Source organism: Galeopterus variegatus, unplaced genomic scaffold, assembly GCF_000696425.1.
Source record: "Galeopterus variegatus unplaced genomic scaffold, G_variegatus-3.0.2 Scaffold2429, whole genome shotgun sequence".
NCBI lineage: Eukaryota > Metazoa > Chordata > Mammalia > Dermoptera > Cynocephalidae > Galeopterus > Galeopterus variegatus.
Genome location: NW_007728540.1, coordinates 212,406 through 233,363, shown reverse-complemented (window position 1 = coordinate 233,363; position 20,958 = coordinate 212,406). Strand labels below are relative to the sequence as shown.

General features: G+C 40.4%; 1 protein-coding gene across 2 annotated transcripts in view; it reads left to right on the top strand.

Annotated features, from left to right (window-relative positions):
- Positions 1–20,958, top strand: part of MIPEP (mitochondrial intermediate peptidase) — a 160,780-nt gene that overhangs the window by 21,877 nt on the left and 117,945 nt on the right. The window contains exons 6-10 of one of the 2 annotated variants that reach the window (XM_008581663.1): positions 4,751–4,933; positions 5,742–5,898; positions 10,517–10,565; positions 12,194–12,254; positions 15,623–15,675. In XM_008581663.1, coding sequence (XP_008579885.1) covers positions 4,751–4,933; positions 5,742–5,898; positions 10,517–10,565; positions 12,194–12,254; positions 15,623–15,675 — 503 coding nt within the window. The remainder of the gene's footprint in view (positions 1–4,750; positions 4,934–5,741; positions 5,899–10,516; positions 10,566–12,193; positions 12,255–15,622; positions 15,676–20,958) is intronic. The other variant, XM_008581664.1, reaches the window with a different exon arrangement.

The window sequence follows — 20,958 nt, the reverse complement described above, 5'->3', positions numbered from 1 at the left end:
TTTTACTATTTTGGATATTTCATCCCATTTTCTTCTCACCCATTGAGTTTCAGTTGAGAAGTCTGCTGTTAGTCTGATGGGGGCTCCCTTATCAGTGACTTGATGCTTTTCCCTTGCTGCTTTTAGGATTCTCTCTTTGTCTTTTGAGTTTTGCCAGTTTGACTATATTGTATCTCAGAGAGAATCTTTTTTTTTTTAAGTGGTAAGGGGATCGCAACCCTCGGCTTGGTGTCGTCTGCACCACGCTCAGCCAGTGAGCGCACTGGCCATCCCTATGTAGGATCTGAACCCGTGGCCTCGGCACTGCCAGCGCTGCACTCTCCCAAGTAAGCCACGGGACTGGCCCAAGTAATGTGGTTTGTTATATAAGCAAAGTCAACTCTTGGAGCTTAATTAAAGCAGGGCCAACTCTAGGCAGCACTCTGACTTGGCCAAGTTGTCCTTGAGGCCCTTGGCCTCGGTGCTAACAGTACCACACTCATCTGAGTGAGCCACAGGGCCGGCCCAGAGGATCTTTTTGAATTGAAACTGTTTGAGGATCTTTGAACTTCTTAGATCTGAAACTCTGTGTATCTCCCTGTACCTGGGAAGTTTTCCATTATTGTTTCATTGAATAGATTTTCAATGCTTTTGCCTTTCCGCTCCACTGATAGAACACCCATGATTTGGATGTTTGTGTGCTTAAGGTTGTCTAGCTCTCTTAGACTTTCTTCATTTTTTAAAATTCTTTTTTCATTTTTTTTGTCTGCCTAAGTTATTTCATGAAGACCACCTTTGAGATCAGAAACTGTTTCTTCTGCTTGTTCTAATCTGCAGCTTAAGCTATCTGTCATGTTTTTTATTTCATTGAATGCATCCTTCAGTTCCAGGAATTCTGTTACATTCTTTTTTAAGGTATTAATCTCTTTGTAAGTTTCCTCCTTCATATCCTGGATATTTTTTCTTGTTTCATTGTATTGTCTTACAGAGTCCTCTCTTATCTCATTGAGTTTCCTTAAGATAGTTACTCAGAATTCCTTTTCAGTCATTTGAAGGGTTTCCTGTTTTGTAGGGTCTGGTACTTGAGAATTACTGAATTCTTTAGTGGTGTTGTATTTTCTGATTTTCTCATATTTCTAGTATCTCTACATTGATTTCTGGTCATTTGGTAGATCTGTTGCTTCTTCTACTACTCTGGTGTTTACTTTGAGGAGAAAGACTTCTTCCTCTTTTTCCAGGCTACTCAAGTGACTCTCCTTGTGTCAGTGAAGTCAGATATGTGGTGAGCTACCTGCATGGTGGTCATGGATGTTACTAAGGCAGTGAGCTGTCCTTGCCATCAGTAGTAGCTGTGGTGGTGGATGTTGTGGACCACCTCTGTGAAAGCTGTATCGAGGCCTTGTGGTGGTGGCACAGGGTCTTGCCTTCTGCGCAGTCAGGGCAGGGGGCTGGGTGGTGGCTGGCCAGGTCTCCTGCCTGCCTGTAGCCTCCCCTGTTGGCAGCGGCACGGGGTCTTGCCTTGTGTGTGGGCTGGGGCCAGGGTCTGGGCAGTGGGCTGGGTGGGTCTCCTGCCTGCCTGCCTGGGGCCCCCCATCAGCGGTGGCATGGGGTCTTGCCTTCTTTCCTTTGTTTTTTGACTCCTCCTGGTTAGCTAACATTTAGTTGGTATCTTTGTTGCTACAGTCCTTACATATTGCTTGAATGTGCATATTATAGAAATACTCATGTCTTTTGTCTATTATGAAGTTCTTCTCTAGTTTATATTTGGATATAGTGCTGTCTGGAAGATGGCCTATCACGCCATGATAATTCAGAAGTAAGAATAACGTGAGGCAGGTGGGGTGTTTTAGATGTTGTGGAATCAGGATGAGATTGGCACTATCAAGGAAGACTGGCATGCATATAGGAAAGCTGATGTCATTGAAGGTTGGAAGTACAGGGAATGTCATCAAGACCTGGACACAAGTGTGTGTATTCATATTTTACACATTTCTGACATATCCACACGCTTTTGTTCAGGAAGCAGTAAGCATAGGTTATGCAATGTTTACACTGGATTGAGAGCCTTATTTGACAGATGTGGAAATAAGACAAAGTGATTTGAGTTCTCCTCCTTAGTCTCCAGGGCTCCTAACACTGGCCACTGTTCTTTGTAGAACATGCCATCCTACGAAGCTAAGGACCTCATTTCAGTAGTAAGCTCAGGGTTGGGAGAATGGGAATGACTTGGTACCACTGCAAGTCTGCCTGCCCCACAGGGTCTCCCCCACTTGCCTGTAATTTAGACTATTATGGTTATGCTTTTTCTTTTAAAAAAGAAAAAAAATATATACATATATATATATGATTCTCCCAATAAATATAATTGAGCCCTTTACCTAAGAACAGAGATTAATTTATCAAATTATCTTGGAAAGTGGAAGGCAGGGTCTTGGTGATGTGTATGACATTCAATAGATAATCGTTCTGGTTGGTGCTAGGTTTGAGTAATGCTGGAGCCACTCACATGTTTGACATGTTTATTTGGCTTTATGGGCTCAGCACAGGATTCCTGGTATGAGCCTGCGGTGGGATGTGCCTTCCCGGCAGCCCGTGAAACTGACGGGCCCACCCGTAAACCCGTATTGTGTAAAGTGATCATGTTTGTCCCTCTCCAGACCAGTTCTTTATTAATACTTCTGTGTAAAACAAAATTATTTGTACCTCTTTCTTGTAACTTCCATGGCTATTCTCGAAGGTGATTCATTAGGACATTATATGAGGAAGACAGTTTACATTTTTTAAGAGAGAGGTCATAAAATAAACCCACCAACATAATCTACTAATCATGAAGGCCTATATTCTTTCCAGATTATATCTTATTTAATTTTTATTTTAAGGTATCATATGAATGTAAAAGGTTTTTTTTTTTTTTTTTGTCTTTTTTCGTGTCCGGCAACGGATTGCAACCCTCAGTGTCGCCCCCGTACCGGACCGGGACCGGCAACGGGATCGCAACCCTCGGTGTTGCTCCCACGCCTCGCTCAGCCAGTGAGCGGGAACCGGTCTGTATGTGGGATCCGAACCCTCGGCGGGAGCGCCACCGCACTCCCAAGCGGCGCACTGTAGCAGTGCGGCGCACTGTAGCAGTGCGCCACCAGGCCAGCCCTGAATGTAAAAGTTTAAAGTTGATGGAAGTGTATTTTTTTAGCAGTCATTTAATAAATGACACAAAAATTTCATAGAATTTTTAGGGAGGTCAGAGTATTGCACATGTAATTGTTATTTCGGAATGATGATATACCTAGCAGGTTGTTGAAGTCAGGGAGTGAACTCAGTTTTTATTTTTCCAGGGATTTTTTCAGGTGGCAAAATCTTTGAAATAATCAATTTTTATCAGATTTTTTTTTTTTTTTCATAGTAAAGGCTTTGGAGAAAATTTTGGAACTATAACATAATTTCCAGATCTCATTCATCTCTTTTGTTATTCCATTGGTTACCATTAGATGGTGATAAATGGCCACATCAGAAACAAAATAGGCAAAAAGATTCTGGGCTGTAAAGACATTGGGGTCTCTGAAAAATTATATTTCCGTAAAGTTTGAATTTTCTGTGTTGAAAAATTTACGTTATTAATATATTCCTAATTTCTTTTGTATCAAGCAAAAATCTACATTTTATATATTTATCTTAAAAAAAATATTAGTGCTGCTTAATCATTTTCTAGGGGTATGGTACAGTTTAGAATCTGCTCTTAACTTTTGATCCCCTTCTCAGAAAGATTTGCATATGCTTTCACTTGAAGCCCATCATGAGCCCAGTCCAGGCGTCTGTCTAGTTTTCTAGTAATGAAAAACTGAAAATTCATCCCCCGTCCTCTTGTAGACCTAATTATGTGGACCATAGTCTATATTTCAACTTAAAACATTTGTGGTGACCCCTTTGGTAATAATAATACACATTTCTTCAGGAGATTGTGTGTAAGTGTGACTTCAGGATAGAATCGACACAGGTGTGCCACACTGTCCCCATCCTCAGCACTGCCTGTCCGAGGGCCTGATGGGGGCGAGACCCAAGTGCCACGTGCCAGGACTCAGAGTAGAAGCCACAGCCCTGCCCTACGGGGCTTCAGTCTGCTGCTGCTCACGGCTTTCCTGCCTTCATTCTATAGCAGCTCAAGTCTGTGCAAGCTCAGAACTTTAAAGTGTGCTTTCCCCCTCCAGATGCCCACTATGCTTCTGTGAAGAGTTGCAGTAGTTACTTTCCTTTTCTTCTGCCATTTAGTCTAGTCTTTTAAGACTGAGTGTATTTTCTAATCTGCCCTCCAAATACTTTTTTTTAATCTAAAAATACCTTTTAAGCACCGTATTGAATAGATCCAGCCAGCCCACAATTCTCTGACTCACTTTGCAAAGGTTTTTTTTGTGGGACAGAGGAGGATTCTTAATGTTGTTAATTTCAAAGATTAGTTATGTAACTTAGACATAAAATGGAACTCTAGAAGTTATGTAAATCTAAAAGCGTAGAAACATTATAAAACCATAGGATAATCTTTTTGTCAGGATATTAAATATCTGTCAAAATAGAATTAATATAATATGTTGTGTTATACATTTATTAAAAACAATACATTCAATGTATTCATTTTATTATTTAATATATTTAATATGTTATTAAAATACAGTTTAGCAACATATATGTTAATTTGCTACCTTTATACATTGCCTGTTAAATTAATTTTGAGATATTAATTTGAAATGCTTTTAAATAACATTTACTCCCCCACATACAGCGTAAAAGAGCAGTGGACCTTAATGTTAAAATTTTGGATTTGAGTAGTACATTTCTTATGGGAACCAACTTTCCCAACAAGATTGAGAAGAATCTCTTACCAGAACACATTCGCCATAACTTTGTATCTGATGGGGATCATATAATAATTGATGGTCTCCATGCAGAAGCACCAGATGACCTGGTATGTATGTTTCATTCTCTTTATTGTTTAGGTCCCGTTTCTGTGTTCCTACTGTTTTAACCCCAAAGTTTAGTGATGATGTAATAATCAAAAATCTTTTAATGTTACTAATCCCTAAAAATTTAACATGTGGGATCTTACTTCCATGTATTCTTTGAAGAATGAAAATGGTTTAATTGCTTGTGTCTCATAAAGAACTCCTCATTTTTATTTATTTATTTTTTTTGTCTTTTTCCGTGTCCGGCAACGGATCGCAACCCTCAGTGTCGCCCCCGTACCGGACCGGGACCGGCAACGGGATCGCAACCCTTAGTGTTGCCCCCGCGCCTCGCTCAGCCAGTGAGCGGGAACCGGTCCGTATGTGGGATCCGAACCCTCGGCAGGAGCGCCGCCGCGCTTCCCAAGCGGCGCACTAGCTCAGTGCGCCACCGGGCCGGCCCAGAACTCCTCATTTTTAAAGTACAGTAAATAACAGCAATGATTGACATTATGGACTACTGAGATTTTTTAACACATGGAGTCTTTACTTCACCTGATTACAGGTGCTTTATGGCATAGAGACACGTGCATTGGCTAAAAGTTTGTCTCACCATACCCCAGAACAGTATCCTAGAGCTCCAGTCAAGTACGCTTTTGTATCCCATACTATTTTATGACTCCGAAAGCTTTATATACCTATGTAGACCATTGCTTTATCTTGAAAGATGCTCATCTGCAGATAAAGTGGTGAGAGTTAGGCTATGTTATTGTTGTCTAGGGCTTTGTGTCATGGTATGTATGTCTTTTACCATTTACTTTTTAAATATAGGTGCGAGAAGCTGCTTATAAAATTTTTCTCTATCCCAATGCTGGTCAGTTGAAATGTTTAGAAGAATTGCTGAGCAACAGAGATCTTCTGGCAAAGTTAGTAGGCTATTCTACATTTTCCCACAGGGCTCTTCAAGGAACAATAGCTAAAAATCCAGGTAAGGCTGTTTATTTAACTTTTAAGGATTAAAACAGGGTTTTCTGATTTTAAACAGCTATAAATTGTGTTCTATTTTTAATACACTCAAAGAACCACTTATTGAGATTTTCCTACATCTTTACATAGGAATGGTTTTTAAACAGAGCTAATATAATTTGGCATACGTTTTGTCCAACCAAGTTATTTTAATTCATGTGCATGTTGAGAGTAAATCCTAAATTTTGATGCTAGTTGAAATTATTTTCATTTTAACTCAACTAGTTTCTGTGTTGAATGTAACCAAATTGTTAGAATTAGGGTTAAGAGGATGAAAGATCAATATTTTTACTGATTTCAAGGTTAAATGTAGGGTAAGTCATATAAAAAATACATAGTCCTGTAAACTTCCTCTTCAGAGAGAAGAGTATGCTTGGGAAGGGATGTGCTTGGTGGTGTGGGGGTGGGAGGGAGTGTCTTTCCTCCAGTTTGCCGTAAACTCAGCCTGTGCTGTGTTCACTGCCTTATGATTCATAATGTCTAAGAGAAAATGTTACACACTAGTCCCTCCTTATCCGCAGGGATATGTTCAAGATCCCCAGCGGGTACCTGAAACCTTGCATAGTACTGAGCCCTATAGATACACTGTTTTTTCTATTTGATAACCAAGGTGGCTCCTAAGTGATAAGAGTGTGATCAGGTGGACAGTGTGGACATGCAGGACAAAGGCATGAGTCACATCCCAGACAAGGAGAGCAGATGGCGGAAGATTTCATCATGCTGCTCAGTTTAAAACATGAATGGATTATTTCTGGTATTTCCCATTTAATACTTTTGGACCTTGGTTGACCATGGATAACTGAAGCCATGGGAGGAGAAACTGCAGATAAGGGGGACTATATACAATAATAATAATATAAGTGTATATAACACGTTTTCTCAGTGGCAGCTATTAAATTACGGTTGTAACTTAGGCAGCGGTAGGGTGGTGGCGATGGTGCAGCTGTTTAGATCCAGGATATGTTTTGAAGGGCGAAGTTATAAGACTTGGCGATGGGTTGAGAGGGAGGAGGAAACAGTGTAATGGATACCCTGGGTTTCTGGTCGTGTGTCTGGGTGGACATGCCATTCACAGATAGAGGGGACTCTGTGGGAGGAGATCAAGCCTTAATTCTCCCCTGTCTGCATTGCTTCCATGTTTATCCCTTCTTTCTCTAGCATGTTCATATCTTCCCCCAAATTCTCTTAAATCCACCCAATCTTATTTCTCACTCTTTCATAAACAGCCATCTCCCTTGACCTGTGAAGGCTGTCTGTTTGCCACGGCACGTCGCACTCATTCCCACCAGGTGCTTTGCTGTGTTGTTCCCACATGGGGACCAGCTCCCCCTCCCAGCCTGTCTATTAAAATCCTTCCCAGTTTTTCAGTGCTTTGCGCAAAACCTACTTCTTTGATGAATTCTGTTAAACTTTTTCACTTTTCCTAGACTCCCTCGTCCTCAAATTCTTTAAGCACTAACAATTTGTTTCAGGAGCCCAGAGGAGCTTCTGGTGGTTTGGTGGTTGCTGGGCTGGGTGCGGAGGTGGGAGGTGTGTGGCTAAGGCCCTCAAGCCCCCCCACCATCTGGGCTCAGGAGTCTGGGGGACTTCCGGCAGCAGCTCGGTGGTCGCTGGGCTGGATGCAGAGGTTGGGGGGCTGTTTCAAGTAATTTAGCCCCTGAATAGATTTTTTCTGTAGTCACAGTTGTCACCAGTTTGATTATAATACTACCATAATTTTATATTTGTTTATTATGTTATTATTATATAAAATAGTAATATTAGAATTTTATTCAGTTCTTACTCTGTCATTTAATTCTTCTACAGCCTTATGAAGTAGGTATTTGAATTCATGTCATAGATAAGGAATCTAAGGTTAGGTTTTATTGCTAAAAAGTGGCAGAACTGAAACCTAAACACATACTCCAGGTATTTTATTTTTTTGGTAGCTGTTATCCTCTTTAATTTCTTTCAACAACGATTTGTAGTTCTTGTTGTAGAGATCTTTCACCTCCTTGGTTAAATTTATTCCTAGGTATTTTAAACACATACTCTAAATTTATAGTTTTTCATAGGTTGCTGGAGACCAGATGCCCTATCTTTTATATCACCTGTATCCTCTATTTTTATTCATGCATTCAACAGTATTTTCTTCGTACCTACTGTATGTCAGATATTATAGGCACTAGAAATAAATCAGTATATAAAGCAGACGGAAATTCCTCTTCTACAGTTTACATTCTTGTGAGGGAAGACAGAAGAACAAAATAAGTGGGTAGGTAAACGGTATATCATTAGTTAGTAGAAGCCGTGGAGGAACTTGGATAGGGAAAGGGTAAGGAATGTGAGCAGGTGGGGGTGGGGGTGCAATTTTAAAGAGTCGTCATGGAGGGCTTGCCGAGAATGTGACGTCTGAGCATAGACTTGACGGAGGTGCGGGAGCGAGTCTTTGGCTCTCTAGGGGAAGAAGTTTCCAAGCAGAGGCATAAGAAGGGGCTGAGGGTGAAGAGAGACCATTTAGAAGCTATTTTTCGTTAATCATGATGAGAAATGATGGCATCTTGACCAGGGCAGTGGCAGTAGAGGCGATAGGACATGATCAGATTCTGGAAATATAGTATATTGAAGAGAGAGCCAAAGTTTTTGGCCTAAGCAACTAGAAAGACAGTGTTAGCTACTCTGTGAAGATGGGGAGGACCAGTAGCTTGGTTTGGTGCAAGTTAAGTTTGAGATTTCAGTTGACGTTCAGGTGGCGATGTTGAGTAGGTGGTGAGATGTATACCTGGAGAGTTCTGAGCTGGAGAGAGAGATTTGAGTCTTTATTAAAGTCACGAGACAAAGTACGTAATAACTTCGTATAGCATACATTATACGAAGTTATACGACACCTCGCTCAGCCAGTGAGTGGGAACCGGTCTGTATGTGGGATCCGAACCCTCGGCGAGAGCGTCGCAGCACTCCCAAGAGGTGCTCGCTCAGCCAGTGAGCGGGAACCGGTCTGTATGTGGGATCCGAACCCTCGGCGAGAGCGTCGCAGCGCTCCCAAGCGGCGCACTGTAGCAGTGCACCACCGGGCCGGCCCTGGGATTTAAAACCTAGTTGAGGAGCCCAGATATAGACATATAAAGATCATAATCTAGGTTAGCATATTTCCAGTGCCAAGTGAACGGTGTAGACAGAAGAGTGCCATGGGGTTTTAGGAGCTGGGGCAGTTGGTCAGATGCTTGTGTGGCTGCTGAAGGTCTCAGGAGGGAGGTGAAAGGTGACAGGCACAGTGAAGGGGTGGTGAGCCTTCAGCAGAGCGGAGCAGGGTGCAGGAAAAGGCAGGCGAGGTGGAGGCGGCATTCACGTGGCAGGTGACTGAGGAAATAACGGCAGTCAGGCGTTCGTTTATTTTCAGGGGGTTTCAAATGCAGTCTTTAATATGAAAGTTTTCCAGGTAGATTAATTGAGATAGATTCCTCACATATAAGGTGACTAGAAAAATAAAATGGGTGAGTGTTAGTAAACATGGTTATTAAGAAATAAGAAGCATACATGAGATTTAGTTGAAAAAAGTTCTGTATGGCAGCTGGTACGATATCCTGAAATAAAATTTCATTTTTTAACTAACCAGTTTGTTTCTGAAATTCCTAATACCATTGAATAGGGCACAGGAGGCAGTGTTTTCAGAATTGGCATATATTAGACTTGTTAAGTAACAACAGTGGCAAAAAAACCCCATGGCTTCTTGGTTTAGATTAACATCCATTTTTCCTTAGCCTTTTATTTCACTTAGAAAGGAAAGAAATTAAAGAGAGGGCAAGAAACTTAAAACCACATAAAAGACCATGTGGAAAATATAAAAACAACGTTGCGGCAGACTAAAATACATACAAAAAGCTCTATACACATGAGTCAGTGGCAAAAAGTGCTAAATTCAAAAATACACATGAAACATTTTCTATTATGGGAAATGGTGGTAATTCTACTACGTTGCCTTTATGGGTTTGTAAACTGTAATGACTATGGCTGAAGTATTTTAATAAGTACTTATAAAATTTTTCTATCGGAACTTAAATTTTTGATGTTTTAATTTTGCTCTGTTTTCTTTCAGTATTGATCCAGAATAGATTATTCTACAGTGGTATATAAAAATAAAAATAGTTACTGAGAAAAAATTGATATTTAAAATTTAAGTTTCAGTGAACTATACTTCTAAACTGTGCTGATTTTTATGAACAAATCAGAGTCTAGCTATCTCTTTAAAACAGAAAAAAATCAGATATGTGTCAGAAACTTATTTTTTTCTCTTACACATATGAACAGATAGCAACACATTAAAATTTTTTCTTCAGCCTTTTATTCTTTTAATTTTGACGTGTTATCTAAGGCTTTGGATTCTTACTGTGCCAATTTGTTTTTCTGATTAAGAGATTATCATCATTTAGAAATGTTTATTATATGTCTAGTATATGTTAGTAACCCTTCTTCCCTTTGAAAATCATCGTCCTAAGGGAGCTGCAGTGTGTAGATTATGATCATCCCGTTATAATTTTAACAGGTTGTGTTCATTTTGTTTTATGTATTTAAAGACGTTTTCTTTTGCATTTCATTTTTAGAGACTGTCATGCAATTTCTTGAGAAACTATCTGACAAACTTTCTGAAAGGTTAGTTTTTACTCTACTACTTAGTTTTTTAGTTATTTGGTTTTTTAAAAAAGACTTGATATATAAAAAATTAAGAGATGACCTGTTAGTGTTGGGTATTGGGTCGGATCTGTGGGCTGTTCGGCAGATCTTCACTAGGAGACGCACTTGAAGGATATAGCTGTCTTCTTCAGGTGCCAATCTTGAAAATTTAGGCAGTCCCCTCTCATGACCCAGTTGTCTTTAGGAACCCATCATTCATGTGTAACTTCAAAATTTTTCAAAAACCTTTTTGAAGCTATTTATTTTAACTTATACCATTAACATTACTAAAAGTTTATTAAGTAGTATTTCTCTTCATTTGGCCTAAATACCTGAGGCTCATGCATGTGGTGATTAATCTGTGTTTTTGATTTTGTGTATTTAAGTGTTTTGCCATGTTTGGCGGTCCCTCGGCTGCACTCCTGCCTTCCCTACTCCACCCCTGCTCAGTCCCTTCGCTCTGGCACTTGCCTTCCCTGGGCCTATTCTTGTGCTCAGCCGAGGGCAGCACGTGGCTGCCTCTAGATACCTAGGATTCCAGGAAGAGGCACGCCATGGTTTGTAAAAGGAGTGATGTTTTTCTTTTCTTTCTTATAAGGCTGTCTAAAATTTTGTTTGCCTTTTCTTGACTACACCAGCACCTTCAATTTTAGCTCCACTTTGTGTTTTGAATTATAAACTCGTGCCTTATGACCCTTTCCTCTCTAGTTTGGATTATGTTTATAAATTCTAAAATTATTTTTTAATAGTCCCAGTGAAACATTGTGTCTTTGATATAGTGAAGAGTGAAGCTTGATTATGCATTTGTTTGAGAATTTATTCTATTTTGCTTTGTTGGTGTAGGGTCGGTATATTCTTCCTACACTTGTATGTAACTATAGATTATATATATATATACTTTTTTGTCCCGGCAACGGGATCGCAACCCTCGGCGCTGCGCCCGCACCTCGCTCAGCCAGTGAGCGGGAACCGGTCTGTATGTGGGATCCGAACCCTCGGCGGGAGCGCCGCCATGCTCCCAAGCAGCGCACTGTAGCAGTGCGCCACTGGGCCGGCCCTATAGATTATATTTTGAGCAAGCATACCTTCATAATTTTATAGTTATATATAGGAGTTCATTCTAACAGCCACGTCATATCCTACAAATATTAAGTGTCTACTTAATTATTGCCCAGCTAGAGTTTTTCTGTAGTAGAAAAATTATGTCTGGTAATCTTAAATATAATCTATGTTAATATTCTTTTATAGAAAGCAGTTTGTTTATTCTGATGTTTTTAAGGTATAGCAAAAAAGTAATAATTTAAGGTTTGCTGATTAATGCTTTGCATGTTTCTATAACATTGCTAGTTTTTTCAGTCTTTAGTGGTTTCAACACATATCCTTCATGATGCTTTTTAAGGTAGAAATTGCAGTTATATACTGATTTATTCAATGTTGTTTCTCCTAATGCTTATGTAAAATTTGGATTGATACTGATGTATCTTTGCAATACTAATTAGATGTAATTGTATCGTGAATATTGGAAAGTAACATAAGCAAGATAGTTTTTTAATAATGTGTAACTATTAAAACTTTGATCTAACATATAATGATAACTTGTTTTACAGAACTATAAAAGATTTTGAGATGATACGAAGGATGAAAATGAAATTAAATCCTCAAAATTCTGTAAGTAACCATGTTAGAATATTTTTATTATAATATAAACAATCTGTTAACTGAGATCATTACCTTTTGATTCTGGAACTTTTGATATGCTGGATGTTCATTGTAGTCTTGTTTCTGATTCTTAGTTTGGTGAGTAAAGACATTGAAATATTTGTTTGATCCATGTGTCCGAGTCTGGTGTTGCCTGGAAATGCAGCATTTTTGTTGACTAGTTGGCGTATCATATAAGTGTGTGTGTTTGCATGTGTGGTATAAATGTGCATTAACACAATGAATAAACATTCCTGTCAAGGATGCTTCCATTCTGTGGAATTTGACTTCTTGTCTGACAAGGCTGTCACAGGGCTCAGTGGAGACTCCGTGTGGCAGGTGGCATTTTACTCGTCATGTTAACGTTGCAGTTTACTTACTTGTTTGTTTGATAATTTATGGTGCTTATTTAAGTAGATCAATATTTGACTGAGAAGGTATACCCCATTCTAAAGACACTTAAGTGTTGTTTTCAATCACAAGGTCTTGTGTTTATATTATCTGACAAGTACAAGTGTGATCTTACAGTGTAGACTAAGTGTCCTTATGACCAGAATGCTGCCCAAGTGATGGGGGTGCCCTGAAAAGTGATGGGATTGATTCCAGGTGGTAGCACTTATTCCCATTTGGTTGAGGGCACTACGGGACTGCTGGGGCTGTCGTCACCATTCTTTTGTGGGTGCTGTTATTGATTATTTTTGTTTTGGTAGCAACTGCCAAAGCCATAGTCATAGGGAAGATTTAGGGAAGTGAGCCTTGCAGCTTTAGAAACTATTTACCAGCTTCTGAGGTACGACCACTAAGAAATAGATGAATCCTATCAAGTTTAGCAGTTTATAGAGTAGCATGTCAGTCTGTTAGTTTAGGAGCTCTTTAGCAAAGCACTTTAGCTGATAGGTAGGTCCACTTAGGAAACTAGATAATGGATCAGAATTTAGTTTGGTGAATATAGAAACAGAAAGAATGAAAAATAAAACATGTTGCCAAAAGGTAATTCAGGAAAAGCTAATGTAACTTGAAACTCTTTTCTCTAGATGTTTTTGTGTAGCTTATTGATACAGGTTACTCTGCAGATATTTGTGAAGTGCCTGATCATCTCGTGAAGTTTGTGTTTTGGTGAATGGTACCGCCATTCACCCTGCTCTCCTAGCCAGAACCTGCCCTTCCTCGAGACTGGTGGTTCTCAAAGTGTGGTCCCTGGACCAGAAGCAGGAGAATCACCTGGGAACTTGTTAGAAATACGAATTCTTGAGTCCCACATCAGACCCACTGAATCAGAAACTCTGGGGTGAGCCCCACAACTGAGTGTCACCAGGCCCTGCAGGTGGCTCACATGCCCTACCTATAACCAGTTACTGGGTCCTGCAGATTTGACCTTCCCAGCAGCTCTGTCCTCTCCTCCCCTGCCCATTGCCACAGCCTTGGTTGGAGTCATTATTACGTCCACTCAGATTATAATTGCAGTTGTCCAACTGGCTTTCTCGCCTTTTGTTCTTTCATGCCTCAAAACCATCTGACTCCATTCCGACTGCTTAGCAATGTGCCTGGCTCCATGCTGGGCATAGAGTAGGAACTCAACCTTATTTGAACTGTGAATGAATGGATGAATGAGTTGCCTTCAGAAGGATTTTTCTAAAAAGCAGATCTGATCTTGCCACTCTCTTGTTTGAAATTTTTTGGTGGCTTCCTGTAATTCTCAGATTTCTTCCTGTTTCTTACTTCTCTCCCCAGGCCCTGCATGATCTGGCCTTGCCTACTTCTCTAGCCTTATCTTCTGCTGCACTCTGAGCCAAGTCAGTGTTGTTTGCTCTCTACTAATACCTGTGTGATGCTCATGTGCTTTTTTCACTTGCTTTTACTTTCTTTCCCTTGCTTTGCTTCTTTTATTCTGTAATTATGATGTTTATGTGCCAGCCACATAAATTGGTATGGCAGGTAGCTTCTACTCATTTGCAGATACTGTCCACAGGGATGCCTTTCCTGCTTTTCATCTGGATTAACTGCTCCTATTCTTCAAAACTCTATGCAGGCTTCACCTCCTCCAAAACATTTCCAGACTGTCCATTGTTACTTAAATGCCCGTCTTTCTCAGGGCCTGTGTTTTACATGACACAGCACCCTAGACATGACATGGTGTTCTCTCAGTGTTGAGTCACCTGTCTTTCTACTGCCTCCACCATCAGCTCCTTCATACCAGGACCATGGCTTATTTGTTTTTGTGTCATTAGAGCCTGCACTCTGTCTGGCATCTAGAGATAGTAAAAATCATCTTTTAGAGGAAATGTGCTCTGGGAACTGAATGCTGGGGTGTTAGAGTTCTAGGGACTCAGTCTCTGTTCCTGAAGGTGCTCATGGGGAGAAGGACACTAAGCCTACAAGTGTCTTACATTGTCATACATCCTGTGATGGAAGTGTGATCATGGAATAGAGGAAAGAACACCTTGTTATGGGAGGAGATGGCACCTAAGCTGAAATTTTAAAGGAGAATGGAATTAGGAGAGCAGCCAACATCTTACTCCGTGCCAGGTGTTCTGCTTAACAGTTGAAGTGCGTTTAACAATCCTATTTGGGAAGTGCTGTTGATTCATTCAAATAGTGATTGAGTGACCTCCATGGGCCAAGTGCTGTTCAGGTACAGACAAAGTCCCTGTCCACATGAAGCTCACAGTCTGGTATGGATTGAAAATTTGAACCTAGGCGGTCTGGCTTCACAGCCTGATCTCTTAACGTCACCTGGACACCTTCTGGGGAGGACGATCTGTTCAGGTGTTCAAGCTTTCCCTTCTCTCAGTATTCTGTACCAGTAATCAAAAATGACTATTACTGTAATACTTGTTTTCATCATATTTTCTTTGCCAAGATTAGAGTTAATTCTGCCTTAGTTACATTTTTAAATTGTTGCTTTCATTTTGGGGATCTACCCTAAGTTTATTGCTTAGATTTAGAAAGAACCCTAATCTTACCTTTAGTACCCTAATCTTATCTGCTGTGTGTTTTATGGATTAATGTATGGGTTGCATTTTGGCAAAAATTTCATCATGGCTCGTTTAATCCACAAATGTTGACTTTTGTTAGTTTACGTTTTAGAATAACATTTATTTACTTTTTCCTCAAATTCTGGAATAAGGCCTTATTTATACTTCTCTACCCATTGATTACAGGAAAGTCAAAATAAGGAGGCAGGTATTTCCTGCCAAGCCATGAATTTTTAGAATTTTTATAAAAATTTTCTGATTTACATTAACAGTAACTGGTTTACATTTTATAAGCTGAACAGGTTACTGATAAAAACTATGAAACGGTCAATACTTTCATAACAGTGAATTATTCCATTGTAGGAATTAATGCCTTGGGATCCCCCCTACTACAGTGGTGTGATTCGTGCAGAGAGGTGAGTTTTTTAAGAAACACCCGTATGTAAGAAGGAAGAAGGAAACTAATATTTATTGAGCATTTTTTTTGTACATTAATTGTGCAACTACCGTCATCCACTCAGTTGCCCACACTACCCTCCATCCATCTGCCATCCTGGTCAGCTCCTGCCCACCTATGTTTTCATCTGGATTGCAAAGCTATGCTCTTAGTTACAGTAGCATACTCTACCCCTCCCCCACTGGCCCGTTCTTTGACCGACTGTGTCATTTCCTTGTTTTAAACTCTTAAATATTTCCCCTTGGTATGTAGAATCTGACCCCTCCCCCACCCTCCTTGTTTGCAGCTTCCTGGTTCTCTTAGTAGACTGGGCGTTTGGGAGCTGGAAATTTGCTAGAATCCTTGTGTCCCCTTACTGGCCTTGGGGAAGATGCTTAGCAGTTTTGTTGAAAACGATGAAGGAATAAAGCAATGTTTTTCATGGTGCTATGTGATTTTCTTATGTTTGCTCAATTTTATTTGGACATACTGTCAATACATTATTGGCACATCTGGAAGGATGTAAATAAAGATTTCAGAAACAAGTAGTTTTTAAAAAATTTTTATTAAATCATAATTGATTATACATATTTTGGGGGTTCAACGTTGACATAGGTTGATCAAACCAATATTACTAGCAAATATATTGTTATAAATTGTACTTATTCTTTATGCCCCTTGTCCAATCTCTCCCTATCCCCCTGCCCCTCCCACTTCCCACCTCTGATAACCCTAGATTTCTTCTCTCCTTCTGAAAGAGTAATGGTTACTCTGTTGATTTGTTGCCTAGGTTATCTGTCCAATGCTGAGAGGTGTGTTCAGGTCCCCCAATATTATTGTAGAGCACCTGCTGCTTCTGTCACTCTGAAATGGCCTTTGTGGAGAGAGACATCCTCTTGTTTTCTTTGGTCTCTGCTGGTGACTCTACTTGTGTCAATGTACTCCAGTGGCTGGCAGACCATCTGCGTGGTGGTTGTGGCATCTAGCCACTTTTGCAGCAGCCGTGGTTATTGTGGTGGCTGTGGTGGACCACCCACATGCAGGTGATGTTTTTGGCATGCTCCTTGGCACTGGCAGTGTGCCTGGTTGTGGTGGGGGGGGGTTCCCATTTCTGGCTTCAGGCCTCAGGACCCTGGGAAGGCCCCTAAGGCACTGTTGGTGTGCCTGGTTGTGGGAGGGGGGGTCCGGTCCCCAGATCCATGCCTCAGGTCCCCAGATCCATGCCTCAGGTCCCCGGGCAGGCCCTGAGGCGCTGGAAGTATGCCTGGGCCGGGACTAATTTTTTGTCCTTTGCTTTTTTCTAAAATGGGGGAACTTCCTGTGGGGACCAGTACTTGAGTTCTATGGTTTAGCTAAATTGCTGCTTTGCGGGCCAGCCCGGTGGCGCACTGCTACAGTATGCCACTTGGGAGTGCGGCGACGCTCCCGCCGAGGGTTCGGATCCCACATACAGACCGGCCACTCACTGGCTGAGCGAGGTGCAGGCGCAACACCGAGGGTTGCGATCTGTTGCTGGTCACAAAAAAAGACAAAAAGGAAAAAAATAAAAATAAAAAAAAAAAATAAATTGCTGCTTTGCTGCTGATTCCCTAGGGAAGGCTTTTTGTGTAGCTCAGGGTTTAATGGTTGACCTTATAGGTATTTCCAGCTCTTCAGAGACCCGTGCACCTGGGTTGTGTAGAAACTCTGATCTGGGCCTGAGTCTTTTCATCAAACTGCACCCATGCAATTCTGTATTCCTGACCAGTCTCCTCTGAGTGGTCTTTTGCTGATTGGGATGCTGGTCAGCTGTCCTTGCTGTGCCCCAAGGTTCCCCCAGTGGGCCCGTCTCCCCCACCGCCTGTGCTGCAAAAACTTCCCATGGGACGGGCTGTGCGCCAGTCCCTTGCAGTGACTCACCAGCCTCTGAGTGGCTCCTTTTGTTCAGTTGTTGTGGCGCCTTGCTCCTATGTGCGTCCATGGGAACCCTATTCATGGTCTTGTTGGCCTAGGGGCCACCAAGGCCCTCTTCTCCCTTGCTGTCTCCAAGCAACCCCATCCAAAGGGCACAGCTACGGCTTCTGCCGGCTCCTGCTCCATACGCTCAGCAGCTCCAGCCTTAAAGTGGCTGCAGCACAAAATGGTCTTTCTCTCATCATGGCTTCTCCCACCTTCATGCACTCCGTAGGTCTCTCCTCCTCTTTCCCTGAGCTCTAGCAGCCACAGCTTGGCTGTAAATTAGTTGATTTGTGGGAGAGAGTGATGCTGGGGACTGTCTATTCCGCCATCTTGAGAAACTTAAGTAGACTGAAGCACTTCTCCAGCTTCTGTATTCTCCTGTGTTTATTATGTTGTGGCCAAGTAGTAGCTGTCTTTTTTTTCTATGCAAATATGCCCTATTTCTGTCATTTTTATATTTACTTGTAAACCCAAGAAATATAGAGGTCTGTTCAAGGTGAACATATTTTAAAATGTTTATATCCCAAGCAACTTTATGTGCCCAATAGGAATTTTTAAAAAATCTCGGAATCCTATCTTTTAATAATTTGTAACATTTTTCTCTTACAGTTAGTTTTGAGATAAGCAGTTTAAGAGAGTTAAGATTGCTCTAGGTAATAGAAGAAAATATGTGGGTTTTTTTTGTCTTTTTCCTCATTAAACCATGTTGGCATATACATGATAATATATTTATTTGTTTGGTATTAAGTTTTAAAATATTTTTGTTTCTATGCATTATTGAAGCATCAAGTAAGGAGTAGTAGGGAACTCCCCAGAACCAGACTTTATTGGTTTATTTTAATGATTTCTTTTGGCATTTGTCCCCCAGCCAGCTCCCTGTCTGTCTCAGGGACAGAACGTGTATCTGGTGAGCAGTAGGGTTCCTGTTGCCTTCCCTGTCTGTAGTACACACCTATGAAATCTTGCTGAGTGTCCACAAGCAGCCAGGTGTGTGCTAGCCTCATGCAGCCCCTGGCTCCACTGTGCTCACAGCCTGTGTGCCGCATGGTCAACCTGCTAATTACATGCTCTTGTGGACATAATTCTGTCTCATGTGTGTCATGTGTGTCTTGTCAGCTGTATTTTGAAGCTCTGTGGAACACACACTGTAGGCTGTCAGTGAATACAGATTATTCATAGCCGTTATTCAAGCCTGTATCTAAACCAGTAATTGCAAATCACTATTAAAAGCAGCTTAAGGTCTGTGTTTGATCCCTGTACTGGCCAGCAAAAAAAAAAAAAAAAAAGGCAATCCAGTGATGAGTTTTTTTGGAAAGCGAATGTCACGTTTTTTTCAATGACGTCTTTCATCTAGCACATTGTGGAAAGTGTGACCCTCTGGGGACCTTTGTAATAATGCTCAGTTGTTGATGGAGCCTTCCCTCCTGCTCACTGATTCCATGAAATCACCAGCTGTGCTGGGAACGCAGTGTGACCTGCCTGCTAGCCACGTGGGCCTTTAGCTTATTTTAATTAAACTTTCAATATTAGTTCATTTATTTGGCTATTAACACAGTAAAGGAACCAGGTAGAGAGGTGCAGAAATGTCTCAGAAGGGATTGTAAGAATTGGGAATTTTTAACATCTGTTTTAAGTAGCATGTTGAATTTTGGTTTGAGGTTGCAATAATCTTGATTGACAAGGGTGGGCAGAGAAGCCCAGGTAATGGATGAAAAAGAAAGGGAAAATATAATAGTTTTGGTTTGGGGTTAGAAGAGTAGAACAAAGCAAAGATTTCTAAATCCTTGTTAAATTCATTGACTTTCAAGTAAAGACTTAAATGTGTGGTTTGACACAAAATGAAGAATAGAAGGGGCTTTCCTTGATTTGAGCTTTTCTCCTAGTTAACTTCAGGGACTTTTTTTGCATTTATGTTAAATACCTCAGATTTATTTCAAGTTCCTTAAATGTCTGCCTAAAGAAAAGAACGAACCTATTTAGAAGTAGGAGAAGAATTAACGTTTTAAAACTGCCAAAGGTTGATCCGGTAAAATAGTGGGATAAATGACTGTTGGTAAATCTTAAAGAACAGCTCATTTTTTCTCTAAGATTTAGTGTTCAATTAATCATAAAAGAATAAAGTTAATTCTGAAATTATTTTATTTGAAATTAAATTTTATTTTTGAATAGGCAATATGTGGTCCAAAAAATCAAAACATTGTTAAGAAGTATTCGTTGAGAAATGTTGATCTCATCCCTGCCTCTGCCCCCAGAGGTCATCATTTTAAAGTTGTTTAAAGTCCCCTTCCAGTGTTTGGATTTTGTTTCAGTGCCTTGGGGACATCATTTCTTTCCGCTAGTAATAAGTTTCAGTGAATCATATTCCATTTATTTTGGTGCTATTTTAAATGAAGATGTTATTGGGAACTGGAATTCAGTATTTTCTATTCTTTGCTAGGGTATATTCTCACAATCTCAGGAGCATTCACATAATGAAATAGGGATGTTTTGTGTTTTAAAATTATTTAGAAAAAAACATTGGACTCTCCCAGAAGGACTTCTGTTTGATGTGTGAAATTGTATACCTTATATAGTGATCATGGTGGTTTTAAATTTTTTAAAAATTAAACTTTATTACAAAAACTTTCAAAATAACAGAAGTAGAAAGAATAATATAAGTAAACCCCATATATCCATCTCCCTGATTCAGTAATTATCAAGATTTTGCTATATTTGCTTTATCTATCCCTTTTTTTCTTTTCTTTCTTTTCTTTCTTTTTTTTTTTTTTTTTATTGGTGGCTGGCTGGTAGGGGGATCCAAACTCTTAACCTTATCCCTTTTTTTCCTTTATTTCTTTTGTTTTTCTTTCATCCCTCCCTGCCTGCCTCTTTTCATCCCTCCATTCCTCCCTCCTTTCTTGTTACTAAAGTACTTTAAAATAAATCCTAGACCTCATGTCATCTAACTCTTACATATTTGTTATATATCTTATAAAACCATAGGCATCTTATATAATTCCAATATCATTATTATCTAATAAAATTAACAGTAATTTGTTGGCATCATCTAATATCTAGTCTATATTCATATTTCCTTGACAGTATCAAATTAGTTGTTTTCCCAGTTATCTTCTTGGAGTTAGAGCCCAAACAATGCCCACACGTTTCACTCAGTCTTTCTTTCTTTTTTTTTTTTGTCTTTTTTCGTGTCCGGCAACGGATCGCAACCCTCAGTGTCGCGCCTGCACCGGACCGGGACCGGCAACGGGATTGCAACCCTCGGCGCTGCGCCCGCCCCTCGCTCAGCCAGTGAGCGGGAACCGGTCCGTATGTGGGATCCGAACCC